At 50.0% G+C, this 13,638-nt stretch overlaps 1 protein-coding gene across 1 annotated transcript in view; it reads right to left on the minus strand.

The window, feature by feature from the left end:
* SYNPO2L (synaptopodin 2 like) overlaps positions 1 to 13,638 on the minus strand; it is a 59,339-nt gene that overhangs the window by 19,784 nt on the left and 25,917 nt on the right. Inside the window, exon 3 of the mRNA XM_005285590.5 lies at positions 9,403 to 10,046. Coding sequence (XP_005285647.2) covers positions 9,403 to 10,046 — 644 coding nt within the window. The remainder of the gene's footprint in view (positions 1 to 9,402; positions 10,047 to 13,638) is intronic.

Genomic DNA, 13,638 nt, shown 5'->3' on the forward strand with positions numbered 1-13,638 from the left:
ATAATAGTGCCCCCAATGGTCTAGAGGAAGGTTTAAATTCAACAGTGATCAAATTTGCTAACACTACCAAATTGGAGGGATAGTAAACATGTGGGGGTTGGAGTGGTGAATTGACCTGTAAAGTGACCTGGAGTGGTTTGCATGCAATGAGATGAGTGGAGTGGCCAAGGATGAAAAGTGTTATGCATGTGCTAGGGAAAGGAAATAAACAGCACAGCTACAAATCTGAGTCTGTGAAAGCCCCAGGACAGATAGGAGATAGCAACCTTAATATGAGCCCTTCACAGTATAACACTCTTACAGAAAATGCCAGTGTTATTCTTGCACTTGTGGAAAAGGATTCTTCTAGTTCCCTGTTCTTGGACAGAGGTTTCACTTGTTCATCTAGGGAATCCATGGTACACTCACATCTTGAATACTGTATGCCGATGTGGTCGCCCCATCTCAAAAAAGATAAATTGGAATTGTAAAAGGTTCAGAAAAGGGCAACAAAAATTATTAGGGGCATGAAACGGCTTCCGTATGAGGAGAGATTAAGAAGACTGGGACTTTTCAGCTTGGAAAAGAGACTGCTAAGGGGAGATATGATTGAGGTCTATATAATCATGACTGGTGTAGAGAAAGTAGATAAGGAAGTGTTGTTTACTACTTCTCATAACACAAGAACTAGGGGTCACCAAATAAAATTAATAGGCAACAGGTTTAAAACAAATAAAAGGAAGTATTTCTTCACACAATGCACAGTCAACCTGTAGAACTCCTTGCCAGAGGATGCTGTGAAGGCAAAGACCATAATAGGGTTCAAAAAAGAACTAGATAAATTCATGGAGGGTAGATCCATCAATGGCTATTTGCCAGGATGGGCAGGAATGGTGTCCCTAGCCTCTGTTTGCCAGAAGCTGGGAATGAACGACAGGGGGTGGATCACTTGATGATTACCTGTTCTGTTCATTCCCTCTGGGGCACCTGGCACTGGCCACTGTTGGAAGACAGGATACTGAGCTAGATGGACCTTTGGTCTGACCCAGTAGGGCCATTCTTATGTTCTTATGAACATAATGGGGTCACTCTAAATAGCCCTGTTGCAACTATACCTGGAATTCTTTGCATCATTGGGTATCTCTGCAGTTTAAGAATGAGATGGAAAAATTAGGGAGAATACAAAGAAGGGCAACAAAACTGCTACAGATTCGAAGGAGAGACAAGAGAGCTGGAGAAGTAGACTAGAAAAGAAAAGACTCAGAAGGACCTTCTGAATCAGAGTCTCAGTGGAAAAAGGGGGAAGGTTATTCACACACTAAAGGTGGCAGGGCAGGGATCCGTGGCCTGAGGCTAACGATGGAAGCACTCTGGCGAGGTAGATGGAGTTCTTCCCTGTAAGAGCAAGTGAGCCATGGAACAGACTCCCCGGGAGGTGGCGGAGGATCATGACCGCCAAGATTCAAAGGCAGGTTAGATATAATGTTAGTGGGAATGAGGTAGGGTGATATTCTGCAAAAAGCAGGGATTTGATTGGACAATCTAAATGGTCTTTAATGGTCTCACAGCCTATAAATCCAGCACTGTGGTCCCATTACTGACCCACTGAGTCATCCATTCCCTGTACAGAATCAAGTCCACTTTTAAAAAACAGCTGGTTTTGAACCACAATCTTGAATCACCCCTCTGGTTCAGGAGACTCCAGAGGGCACCCCCCACACACACACACCATCTCTGTGGGCATGGATCGGGGAGATCCCTCACTAGGAAAGGGCAGGTGGTGTTTGCTCAAGAGGAACTAAGGGGGTTCTCAATGGAGGGCAGCTTTAAATTGTGCGTAGGTGCCACCAGAGCCAGCAGAGGCTGTGCTGAATCCAGGCCCAAGCTCTATAGTAACACCCCTTTCCAAGCCAGCACCACATCCCTTTGGGGCTGCTCTGGCTGGCCTTAGCCCCCAGCAGTATGATGCACTGCATGCCCCTTGCATGACCCTAGTGCTCCTCCAGCTGGGCTCCCATGGCAGCCAACATAGCCCAGAGTTCAGTCAAAGCCATGAAGGGCAGAATGTGAGTATTTAGGTGCAGAAGTTTCTCTAGCTCTCCTTGCCACAGCATGGGAACGCCTTTGCTCCTCTTACCACTCCCCCCTCGCTCCCCGTTCTTTTCTGTTATTCCTTGGTTTGTCACTGACCAGACCATTGTGCTATAGCCTGATCGGGGCAGAAAAGTTTGTCTCCACCCTTGCAGGCAGCAGAGAGTCGCAGCCTAGTAAAAGGCCATGTAAACCGCCATGGAGTGCCATCAGCCTGCGAGTTGCTACTGGGAACTCTTCCGCCAGGGCTCCTGCTGAGAGAAGCCTCACCCAAAAGGGAGTAAGTATATCAGGAAAGGAAAGTACTAGCTCAGCCTGCAATGGTGCTAGGAACCCCCCATCTAGCTAGCAACATCCTTACGTCACCTCCGGCCGTGGGAGATTATTCTGCCATCAGAAATGCTTTGATTTAAATATGTGGCTTTCCTGGGAGCCTTCTGTGCTGACTCTGTCCTTGGAAATAAGCCCTGATGTAAAGCGATTACTCGTCCAGTGCTAGGACTATCAGGTGGCAGAGAGCAGCTGGACATGCCTTTCTCAGCATTCACCTCATACTTGTACATTATTCAAAGGGGAAAAAATAGCTTCAGCTTAGGGGAGGTGGAAATTGCTCTTTTCGTTGCTGTCCTAAGCGGGGGTGAATTCTAAACAGGCTGTGGAACAAACAGAACCAGCCAAGGTCTGGCCTTGCGTCATCGGTACTGCCAAGCTGGGTCTGATTTAAGATAGCACCTGCCGGATTGAGTCTGCCTTGTGACATGGGGCAGAGCAATAGCTCAGTGTGCTGCCATGAGGAAGGAGCTTAGCTTTGGAGGCAGTCTCCAAAGCTCATTTGGGCAAGGAGACACAGTGGTATTCTCTCCGAGAAGGGAGGAAAACAGCTGTAGCAGTGGCCTTACAAGAAGACTCACATACTCATAGGTCAGAAGGGACCATCGTGATCATCTAGTCTGAACTCCTGCATGTCACAGGCCACAGAACCTCACCCACCCACTCCTGTTACAGACCCCTAACCTTTGGCTGAGTTAATGAAATCCTTCAATCACAATTTAAAGACATCAAGTTAGAGAATTCACCATTCACTCTAGTTCAGGGGTGGGCACACTATGGTCTGCGGGCCACATCTGGCCCGCTAGCCAATTTAATCCAGCCCTCAAGTTCCCGCTGGGGAGCAGGGTCTGGGGCTTGCCCTGCTCCCGCACTCCAGCCGGGGAGTAGGCTCAGAGGCCACTCCGTGCGTGTGTGCCACAGCTCTGCATGGCTCCCAGAAGCAGCAGCATGTCCCCACACCAGCTCCTACATTTAGGGGAAGCCAGCAGGCTCCGTGCCTGGCTGCGCCTCCACGTAGGAGCTGGAGGGGGGACATGCTGCTGCTTCTGGGAGCCATGCAGAGCTGTGGCACACACTTGAGGTAAGCGCCTCCCAGAGCCTGCACCCCTGAGCCACTCCCATGCCCCAACCCCCTGCCCCAGCCCTGATCTCCTCCCGCCCTCCGAACCCCTCAATCCCAACCCAGAGCACCCTCCTGCACCCCAATCTTCTCATCCTCAGCCCCACCCCAGAGTCTGCACCCCCAGCCAGAGCCCTCACCCCCCCACACACACACACCCGAGCCTGGAGCCCCCTCCCGCACCCTGAACTCCTCATTTCTGGCTCCAACCCAGGGACCACACCCCCAGCCAGAGCCCTCACCCCCTCCTACACCCCAACGCCAATTTTGTGAGCATTCATGGCCCGCCATATAATTTTCATACCCAGATGTGGCCCTCAGGCCAAAAAGTTTGCCCATCCCTGCTCTAATTCAAACCAGCAGGTGAACTGGGCCCCATGCTGCAGAAGAAGGCAAAAAACCCTAGGGTATCTGCCAGGAGAAAATTCCTTCCCAACCTTAAATATGGTGATCAGTTAGACCCTGAGCATGTGGGCGAGACCAGCAACCAGACACATGGGAAAGAATTTCTGTGTAGTAACTCAGAGCCTTCCCCTTCTCGTGTCCTATCTCCAGCCATTGGAAATATCTGCTAATAGCAGGAGGCAAGTCTAGTGGTTACAGCAGGGGACTGGGAGTCAGGACTCCTGGGCTTTATTCCCAATTTGCTGTGTGACCACATGCAAGTCTTTTAACTTCTCTGTGCATCAGTTCCCCCATCTGTAATATGGGGATAATATGAATGACCTACCTCACAGTGGGGCTGTAATGTGAATTAATTGATTGTACAGCAGTTTGTGGTCCTTGGATGACAGATACTATTGTACAACATATTGATAGACCTGCACAGGTCACAACTCTAAAGAAAGGATGGATCTTGCCCTGCCATCATGTAAGGAGTTAAAATACTGCCTGGGTAGCAAGAAACACAAGGAGTAGTGTACATGACTGGAAGCCTCCTGATTCATACTGAGAAAGTAGGGCAATCGTCTAGTTATCTTAGGTGCATGTACACGAACGCAAGAAGCCTAGGAAACAAGCAGGAAGAACTGGAAGTCCTGGCACAATCAAGGAACTATGATGTCATTGGAATAACAGAAACTTGGTGGGGCAGTTCACATGACTGGAGCACTGTCATGTATGGACAGGTATGGGAGGAAAGGTGGAGGAGTTGCATTGTATGTAAGAGAGCAGTATGATTGCTCAGAGCTCCAGTATGAAACTGGAGAAAAGCCTGTCGAGAGTCTTTGGGTTAAGTTTAGAGATGAGAGCAACAAGGGTGATGTCATGGTGGACATGTGCTATAGATCGCCGGATCAGAAGGATGAGGTAGACGAGGCTTTCTTTGGACAACTAACTGAAGTTTCCAGATCATGGGCCCTGGTTCTAATGGGGGACTTCAATCACCCTGACATCTGCTGGGAGAGCAATACAGCAATGCACAGACAATCCAGGAAGTTTTTGGAGAGTGTTGGGGACAACTTCCTGGTACAAGTGCTCCTCTTGACCTGCTACTTACAAACAAGGAAGAATTGGTAGGGGAAGTAGAAGTGGGTAGCAACCTAGACAGCAGTGACCATGAGATGGTTGAGTTCAGGATCCTGACAAATGGAAGAAAGGAGAGTAACAAAATACGGACCCTGGACTTCAGAAAGGCAGACTTTGACTCCCTTAGGGAACTGATGGGCAGGATCCCCTGGGAGGGTAATATGAGGGGGGAATGAGTCCAGGAGAGCTGGCTGTATTTTAAAGAAGCCTTATTGAGGGCGCAGGAACAAACCATCCCAATGTGCAGAAAGAATAGCAAATACGGCAGGCGACCAGCTTGGCTTAACAGTGAAATCTTCGGTGAGTTTAAACTCAAAAAGGAAGCTTACAAGAAGTGGAAACTTGGACAGATGACTGGGGAGGAGTATAAAAATATTGCTCGAACATGCAGGGGTGTAATCAGGAAGGCCAAGGCACGATTGGAGTTGCAGCTAGCAAGGGATGTGAAGGGTAATAAGAAGGGTTTCTACAGGTATGTTAGCAACAAGAAGAAGGTCAGGGAAAGTGTAGGACCCTTACTGAATGGGGGAGGCAACCTAGTGACACATGATGTGGAAAAAGCTGAAGTACTCAAAGCTTTTTTTGCCTCAGTCTTCACAGACAAGGTCAGCTCCCAGACTGCTGCACTGGGCAACACAGTATGGGGAGGAGGTGAGCAGCCCTCAGTGGTGAAAGAACAGGTTAAGGACTATTTAGAAAAGCTGGACATGCACAAGTCCATGGGTCCAGATCTAATGCATCCAAGGGTGCTGAGGGAGTTGGCTGATGTGATTGCAGAGCCATTGGCCATTAACTTTGAAAATTCATGGCAATCGGAGGAGGTCCCAGACAATTGGAAAAAGGCACATATAGTTCCCATATTTAAAAAAGGGAAGAAAAGGAACCCGGGGAACTACAGACTGGTCAGCCTCACTTCAGTCCCCGGCAAAATCATGGAGCAGGTCCTCAAGGAATCTATTTTGAAGCACTTGGAGGAGAGGAAGGTGATCAGGAACAGTCAACATGGATTCACCAAGGGCAAGTCATGCCTGACCAACTTGATTGCCTTCTATGATGAGATAACTGGCTCTGTGGATATGGGGAAAGCGATGGATGTGATATATCTTGACTTTAGCAAAGCTTTTGATACGGTCTCCCACAGTATTCTTGCCAGCAAGTTAAAGAAGTATGGATTGGATGAATGGACTATAGGGTGGATAAAAAGCTGGCTAGATTGTCGGGCAGTGATCAATGGCTCGATGTCTAGTTGGCAGCTGGTATCAAGCAAGGAGTCGGTCCTGGGGCCGGTTTTGTTTAACATCTTTATTAATGATCTGGATGATGGGATGAATTGCACCCTCAGCAAGTTCGCAGATGACACTAAGCTGGAAGGAGAGGTAGATACGCTGGAGGCTAGGGATAGGGTCCAGAGTGACCTAGACAAATTGGAGGATTGGGCCAAAAGAAATCTGAGGAGGTTCAACAAGGACAAGTGCAGAGTCCTGCACTTAGGAAGGAAGAATCCCATTCACTGCTACAGGCTGGGGACCGACTGGCTAAGCAGCAGTTCTTCAGAAAAAGACCTGGGGATTACAGTGGACAAGAAGCTGGATATGAGTCAGCAGTGTGCCCTTGTTGCCAACGGCATATTGGGCTGTATTAGTAGGAGCATTGCCAGCAGATTGAGGGAAGTGATTATTCCCCTCTATTTGGCACTGGTGATGCCACACCTGGAGTATTGTGTCCAGTTTTGGTCCCCCCACTACAGAAGGGATGTGGACAAATTGGAGAGAGTCCAGCAAAGGGCAACAAAAATGATTAGGGGGCTGGGGCACATGACTTACAAGGAGAGGCTATGGGAACTGGTCTTATTTAATCTGCAGAAGAGAAGAGCGAGTGGGGATTTGATAACAGCCTTCAACTACCTGAAGTGGGGTTCCAAAGGGGATGGAGCTAGGCTGTTCTCAGTGGTGGCAGATAACAGAACAGGGAGCATTGATCTCAAGTTGCAATGGGGGAGGTCTAGGTTGGATATTAGGAAACACTATTTCACTAGGAGGGTGGTGAAGCACTGGAATGGGTTACCTAGGGAGGTGGTGGAATCTCCATCCTTAGAGGTTTTTAAAGTCAAGCTTGACAAAGCCCTGGCTGGGATGATTTACTTGGTGTTGGTCCTGCTTTGAGCAGGGGGTTGGACTAGATGACCGGAGGTCTCTTCCAACCCTAATCTTCTATGATTCTATGGTAGCGGGATGCAGGTAAGATGTCCAAGACTAAGGGAGGTGGGACCCAGCTTTCTCCTTCCCCATAACATCTTGCTACAAGTTCTTGAGAGGAAATAATAGGTGAGGGGAATAGGCAGGGAAAGCTGGCCAAGAATGTAATACAAGGAGTAATGGCCTTAAGCTAACGATGAATAAAGGCAGGTTTAGCTTAGATAGAAGGAAAAACACCCTCATGGTAAGAGCAATTAGTGGAGCAGCCATCAAAGGAGATCACAGAGGTGTTACCTATGGAAATGTTCAAAAACAATAAAGGAGGATGGAGTAGCCGGCCCAAGAGGATTAGATTTGGTTACTTCAGAAATCTCTTCCAGCCCTGATTTCCATGAACCCTAAGAATTGCTCAGTTTAATCTACGAAGCAGGTGGAGGCTGAGTGGACCCAGAATTATAGAACCACAGAAGTAAGAGATAGAAAGGTCCTGTTAGGTCACTTTGGGTATATCTACACTGCATTGTAAACTCAGGTCTGTGGGACTCAGGCTTGGGGACGTCGAAGCCTGTGCTTGAGCATCCACATTGCATTTTAAACCTGGGTTAACAATTGCTGGACCTGGGTTTTACAGCTGTACTAATGTGTCCACACTGCATTGTGCAGACCTTCTGACTAGGGTCTGTGGCTTGAGCTGTGTCCACACCGTAAACCAACAGGGCTTGGGCCCAACTCACAGCAGGACTCAGGCTCTGACCCACTCCCCAGCAGGGTCCTAGATTCCGGTTCCTGAGTGCTTGGTGACTTGATTCACACTGATTTGTGTGTGGACGGAACGGGGCTTGGGCTCAAATATGAGTCAGAGTCAGGCTTAGTTTGCAGTGCAGACGTACTCCTCTAGTCCAGTGGTTCCCAAACATGTTCCGCCGCTTGTGGAGGGAAAGCCCTGGCGGGCTGGGCCGATTTGTTTACCTGCCGTGTCTGCAGGTTCGGCCGATCGCGGCTCTCACTGGCTGTGATTCGCCACTCCAGGCCAATGAGGAATGCAGGAAGGGCGGCCAGCACGTCCCTTGGCCCGCGCCGCTTCCAGCAGCTCCCATTGGCCTGGAGCAGCGAACCGTAGCCACTGGGAGCCGCGATAGGCCAAACCTGTGGATGCGGCAGGTAAAGAAACTGGCCTAGCCTTTCCCTGCACAAGGGCGGAACAAGTTTGAGAACCACTGCTCTAGACCATCACCTAGAGGGCAGTGTATGATTGTTCCCTAAAGTGTATTCTCTGGTGTTTCGTCCAAGTTTAAATATCTCAAGTGAGGGGGCTCCCACCACAGGGCATTATCAGAGTTGGCTGAGATTTCCCCCCTCGCTTTGCCTCACTGGCATGCCCATGCTGCCCATGCATGGAAAGCAATCTCCTCTACTGGAGCTGGCCAGCTAGTGCCACATGCAGACACACCCGCTCCTGCTGATGCAAACAAGGCTGCAGAGAAATCACCTTCCAAAGGAGGAGGAAAGTGGACAGCCCCCCCTTGATCTTCATAGGGTGGGAGGACCAGCCCTAAGGAGATGTAAGCCATTGGTAACAATATTTTGGCATGGCTCTGAGCGGAGACTGTCTCCATTCTCTGAACCCAAAGTCTCTATCACAGTAATTCTCCTTGACCATGAGGGCTGGGTGTGACCCCTTTGGAGTCCATTCATATTGCTCCTTTGCTTGGACACAACAGTGGCTATAGAGCGAATGGGGGTGCTTTGTCCCCAGGTGCTGCCCCCAGCCTAGGCAGTGAGAGACCAGGCTTAGGACTCACACCCGAGTCACTTCCCTGGAGCACAGGCATTACCAGCACTCTCTTGAACCCGGACAGTTCCAGTACCAGCCATCTCCCTCCTGTTTTCAACAGAAATCAGGATGGGGATGGGTGGAGTCCTGCCTCTTTTTGTGCTTGAATTCTAGACTCTGAACATCTTCCCTGAGCGCCTGCCAGAGGAAACCCTGAGTGACCTAAGCCGCCAGCTCAGATCCCTGCAGGGCTGGCCTGGCCCAGCCTCCTTACACACGAGAGAAGCTGGGTGAAGTGCTGGGTGAAGGCCTTTCGGCCTGGGAAGGGGAGTTAGCACAGGCAGGTTGCAGCAGGGGTATAGAGAGGTGGGTCTGGGGGCACTTACTGGCTAGTTTGGCTTTCTCTGCATAGGTGGTGGTTAAATCTTCATCGACTGGGTGTTCTACTGGCCCCACCATGGGGATGAGGTGGCGCTCTGCTCGGATGGTCCTGGTGGCATGGGGCAAGAGCATGGCCTCTGGGGAGAGCTCCCTGCTCTCTGCTGGGGACGGCTGCAGCAGCACCTCACTCTCTGAGAAAGGGGTGTCCGTGCGGCTGCTGAGCTGCTGCACGATCTCTCTCTCAGCCACGCCACTCATGTTCTCTCCTCCCTCTCCGGCCTGCACCGCTGCCTCTGGGGTGCTGTCATAGCCACTCAGCTCGGACAGGGACACCTCGTCCTGTGGCTCGCCTGGCTTGTTGTTGGAGCCCCCAGGTGGAGAGCGAGGGCTCTTCTTGCGGGCCCGCCGGTGCTTCTCCTGGGCAATGTTGTCAGCGTCGCTGTCTGTCTCGCCGTAGTACGCCTCGCTGTCGGGGGGTGAGGTCAGGCTCCCCAGCTGCTGCCGCCGCCTGCGCTGTGGCTCAGGTGGGGTAATGGCTGGGGGACCAGCTGGCTCTGGGCTGACTGGGGAGGGTGGGGAGAGCACTTGTGGCTGCCCAAGGGAAAGCGAGTGCAGGGGCCGTGTGGCCGACCGGTCTCTGCCAGCCATCCTGTGGAGAGAAGGAGGAGTGGCTCAGTGAATTTCAGTCAGTGGAGGAATTCCTAGGATGCAGGGAGATGGCACTCAGCATAGGGGAGGGACAGGGGCCATAAATGTCTCACCTATCTGGATGATACAGGCCAAAGTCAAACCCACCATTTGCAGGTGCAACTCGGATGGCTACATCAGGGCCAATTCATCACTGACATTTCTCTGCTTCCTAGCTTGGCTGTGCTGGAAAGGGTGTTGGCTATACCTGTGACACAGGAATAGCAAGTGGCACCCCATCTTCCCCTCCCCCAGACCTTGGGGGCTGCTATGCTTCTCAAAGGCATATTGTCTCCAGGCCCCACAGCAGGGGCAAGGCACCTCCTCCTCCCCTGTCCATCCCAGCTTGGCTGATGAGAGCTGTAACTGAGCCCTGTACTCTGATTTCTGACTGTATATCCCACGGGCTCAGTCCTGATGGTTCTGGCCAGGCAAAATATCAGTGGTAATTTTACTTGCAAAAGGCTGAGTGATTTGGCCTCTTGAGTTCTCACTGGGGCTGAATTCTGCCATTCTTATTACTCAGAACCTGCTGTGTCAGAACTCCCACTAGGCTGTGTCTACACTTACAGTGGCATGCACAGTACACCAACTCCTCACTTAACGTTGTAGTTATGTTCCTGAAAAATGCAACTTTAAGTGAAATGATGTTAAGCAAATCCAATTTCCCTATTAGAATAAATGTAAATGGGGGGGGTGGGGGTGGGTGGTTAGGTTCCAGGTACATTTTTTTCACCAGACAAAAAACTATATGTATATGTATATGTATACTATGTACATATAAAATACTATGTACATGTATATATAAAACTTAGACTCTGTGTGTGTGTGTATATATATATATATACACACACACACAGAGTCTAAGTTTTAAACAAACAATTTAATACTGTACACAGCAATGATGATTGTGAAGCTTGGTTGAGGTGGTGAAGTCAGAGGATGAGTTAGTTCCCAGGGAATGCCTTACTGCTAAATGATGAGCTATCATTCGGCTGAGCCCTCAAGGATTAACACATTGTTGTTAATGTAGTCTCACACTCTACAAGGCAGCACGAATGGAGGGAGGGGAGACAGCATGGCAGACAGAGACAGACACACATACTCTGTATGTGGGAGAGAGAGAGAGATTGCCCCTTTAAGTACCCTGACCCCACTCTAAGTACATTGCCTTTAAAAAAATCAGGAAGTTGAGACAGCAGCTGCAGCCAGCAAGCTCTCTCTGTCCTGAGCCCTGTCCTGTCCCCACCCTGCTCTACATGGAAAAGGGGTAAGCGGGAGCAGGGGGAGGAGTAGGGGGGAGGGGGACACCCTGACATTAGCCCCCTTCTTCTCCCCTCCCCTGCACAGCAAGCAGGAGGTTCCTGGGAGTAGCTCCAAGGCAGAGGGCAGGAGCAGCACATGGCAGTGGGCGGAGGGACAGCTGAACTGCCTGCAATTGGTAGCCTGCTGGGCGGCTGCTGCACAGGGAACTTAGGGGAACAGGGAACTGATAGTGGGGCTGCCGGTCCACCCTGGTTCCAAGCCCCCACTAGCTAGCTTTAACAGGCTGCTCTTCCTGCAAGCAGTGGACAAAGCAGGCCGCTGCCGAACAATGTTATAAGAGAGCATTGCACAACTTTAAACGAGCGTGTTCCCTAATTGATCAGCAACGTAACAACGAAACAATGTTAACTGGGACGACTTTAAGTGAGGAGTTACGGTACAGCACTACACATGTAGCTACATCCTGCAGCGGAAGGCAGGCTGTATCCACACTTGCCACTATAGTGCATAGCTACATGCCGCAGTGCAAGGCTCTGGCAGCAGGCAAGCGTGGGATGCTACACTGCTAAAAATAGCAGCATTAGATGTGGGAGGCACGGCTTGGGCAAGTAGAGAGCCATGTAGGGTACATCTCTGGGGGTTCAGGCGTGTAGGGCATTCTACTCACTTAAACTGTGCTTCACTGTCTCCGCTGCTGTGTATACCTGTGCTAGCGGGGTGTGCAGTGTCAGTATGCTACACCCCACTGTACGTGTAGCTGAGCCTTCACAGTCATGTACGCACTGAGTCAGGACTTGGCAGTTTGGCACATGGACTGGGAAAAGGTGGTTCAGAAGCGGTTATGCTTCATCTTTCAAACCAATAAACGCTTATGAAAGAAAAGCTCATATGGTGGCGAGGGAAACTTTCACCGTGAGCCTTATAAGGGAGGCGGGGGCTGGGTGTGTGCTTGTACTGCAAGTGCTTGGAGCAGGTGGGTCTCTTTTAAATGTAAGATTTCAGACTGGTAGCCGTGTTAGTCTGTATCAGCAAAAAAAACGAGGATGCCGTGTTTTTTTTTTTTAATTTAAGGGTTCACGAAAGATAATTTGGTGCTTGGCTGGATAGTAAAAAAATGTAAATGACAGGCACCTACATCCTTTTTTCAAAAGGGATTGGGGTACTTAGGAGCCTAAATCCAATTGACTGTCAATGGAATTTTGGCTTCTAAGTGCCTAAATCCCTTTGAAGATGAGTCTTAGACTTCTCAGTCAGTTAGCTGTTACAATGCTGAGTGCAACAACACCTACATACCATTAAAAATCTGGGTCTTGGGTGTGTTTGAAAATTGTACCACTTGCCTTCCTCTCAATGACATGGAAGGGGATAAAATGTGAGAGCAGTGGGCAATGTGGCTGTGTTCCATCTGGGCTCTGGGGAAGGGAAGAAGCGATAATTAGACTAGAGCAGTAGCACCATAGAGCTAACCAGCCTGGTTTACTCCAGGAACTCCGGCACTCAGGGCCTGCAGCACCACATGATGCACTCTAGTGCCATCTGGCTAACTCACACGGTAATTCCCATTGCTACAACTGCTTACCTGGGGGGCACCATAGGTGCAAATCATGCAAGAGACAGCTCTGAATGAAAATGTGAACTGATGAAGGGGCAGGACAGACTTGGAATTTGGTTCTGTTGGAAATGGGCTAGTTCAGGGCTTCTCAAACACTGCAATGGTGTGAGCCACATGCATATCTTGACAGAGATGTCTCATTCATACACCCCTTCCCACTGCTGGTTATTAGGATCACCTCCGCTCCCACTCATAGCTGCACAGGCCATCATCCCCTCCCTCATATGGCCTCCCACACCAACTCTTCCCTCTTGCTATCAGTGTCCCTTAATCCCTAAAATAAAAAGATGCCTGTCTCACTCCCTTCCTTCCCCCTGCTGCTTTTTTAAAAGTCACTTAGCATTACTCATTGTTGTGGGAGTCAGAGCTAGGAACAGTACCCCGGAGTCCTGGCTGTTAGGCCCCGTATCTCACTCGCACACTGGAATCAGCACAATGACTCTCCCATCGGGAAGGAAATTAATGTTGTGCTGCATGAGAACATAAATATGGCTCAAGGAGCAGAGATGTAACAGGCAGGAGCATTTGGCAAGCCCCATTGAAGAGTAAGGCCAGCTAGTTATGTTATCCCAAAGCCATCTAATGCTGGCCTCTGGACAGCTGATTCACACACCCAGTGGGGAGACTGCCTGTGTCACTTTGCTAATTCAAAGTGTGTTGATTTTGTCCCAGTGGA

This window comes from Chrysemys picta, chromosome 7, assembly GCF_011386835.1.
Source record: "Chrysemys picta bellii isolate R12L10 chromosome 7, ASM1138683v2, whole genome shotgun sequence".
Lineage (NCBI taxonomy): Eukaryota > Metazoa > Chordata > Testudines > Emydidae > Chrysemys > Chrysemys picta.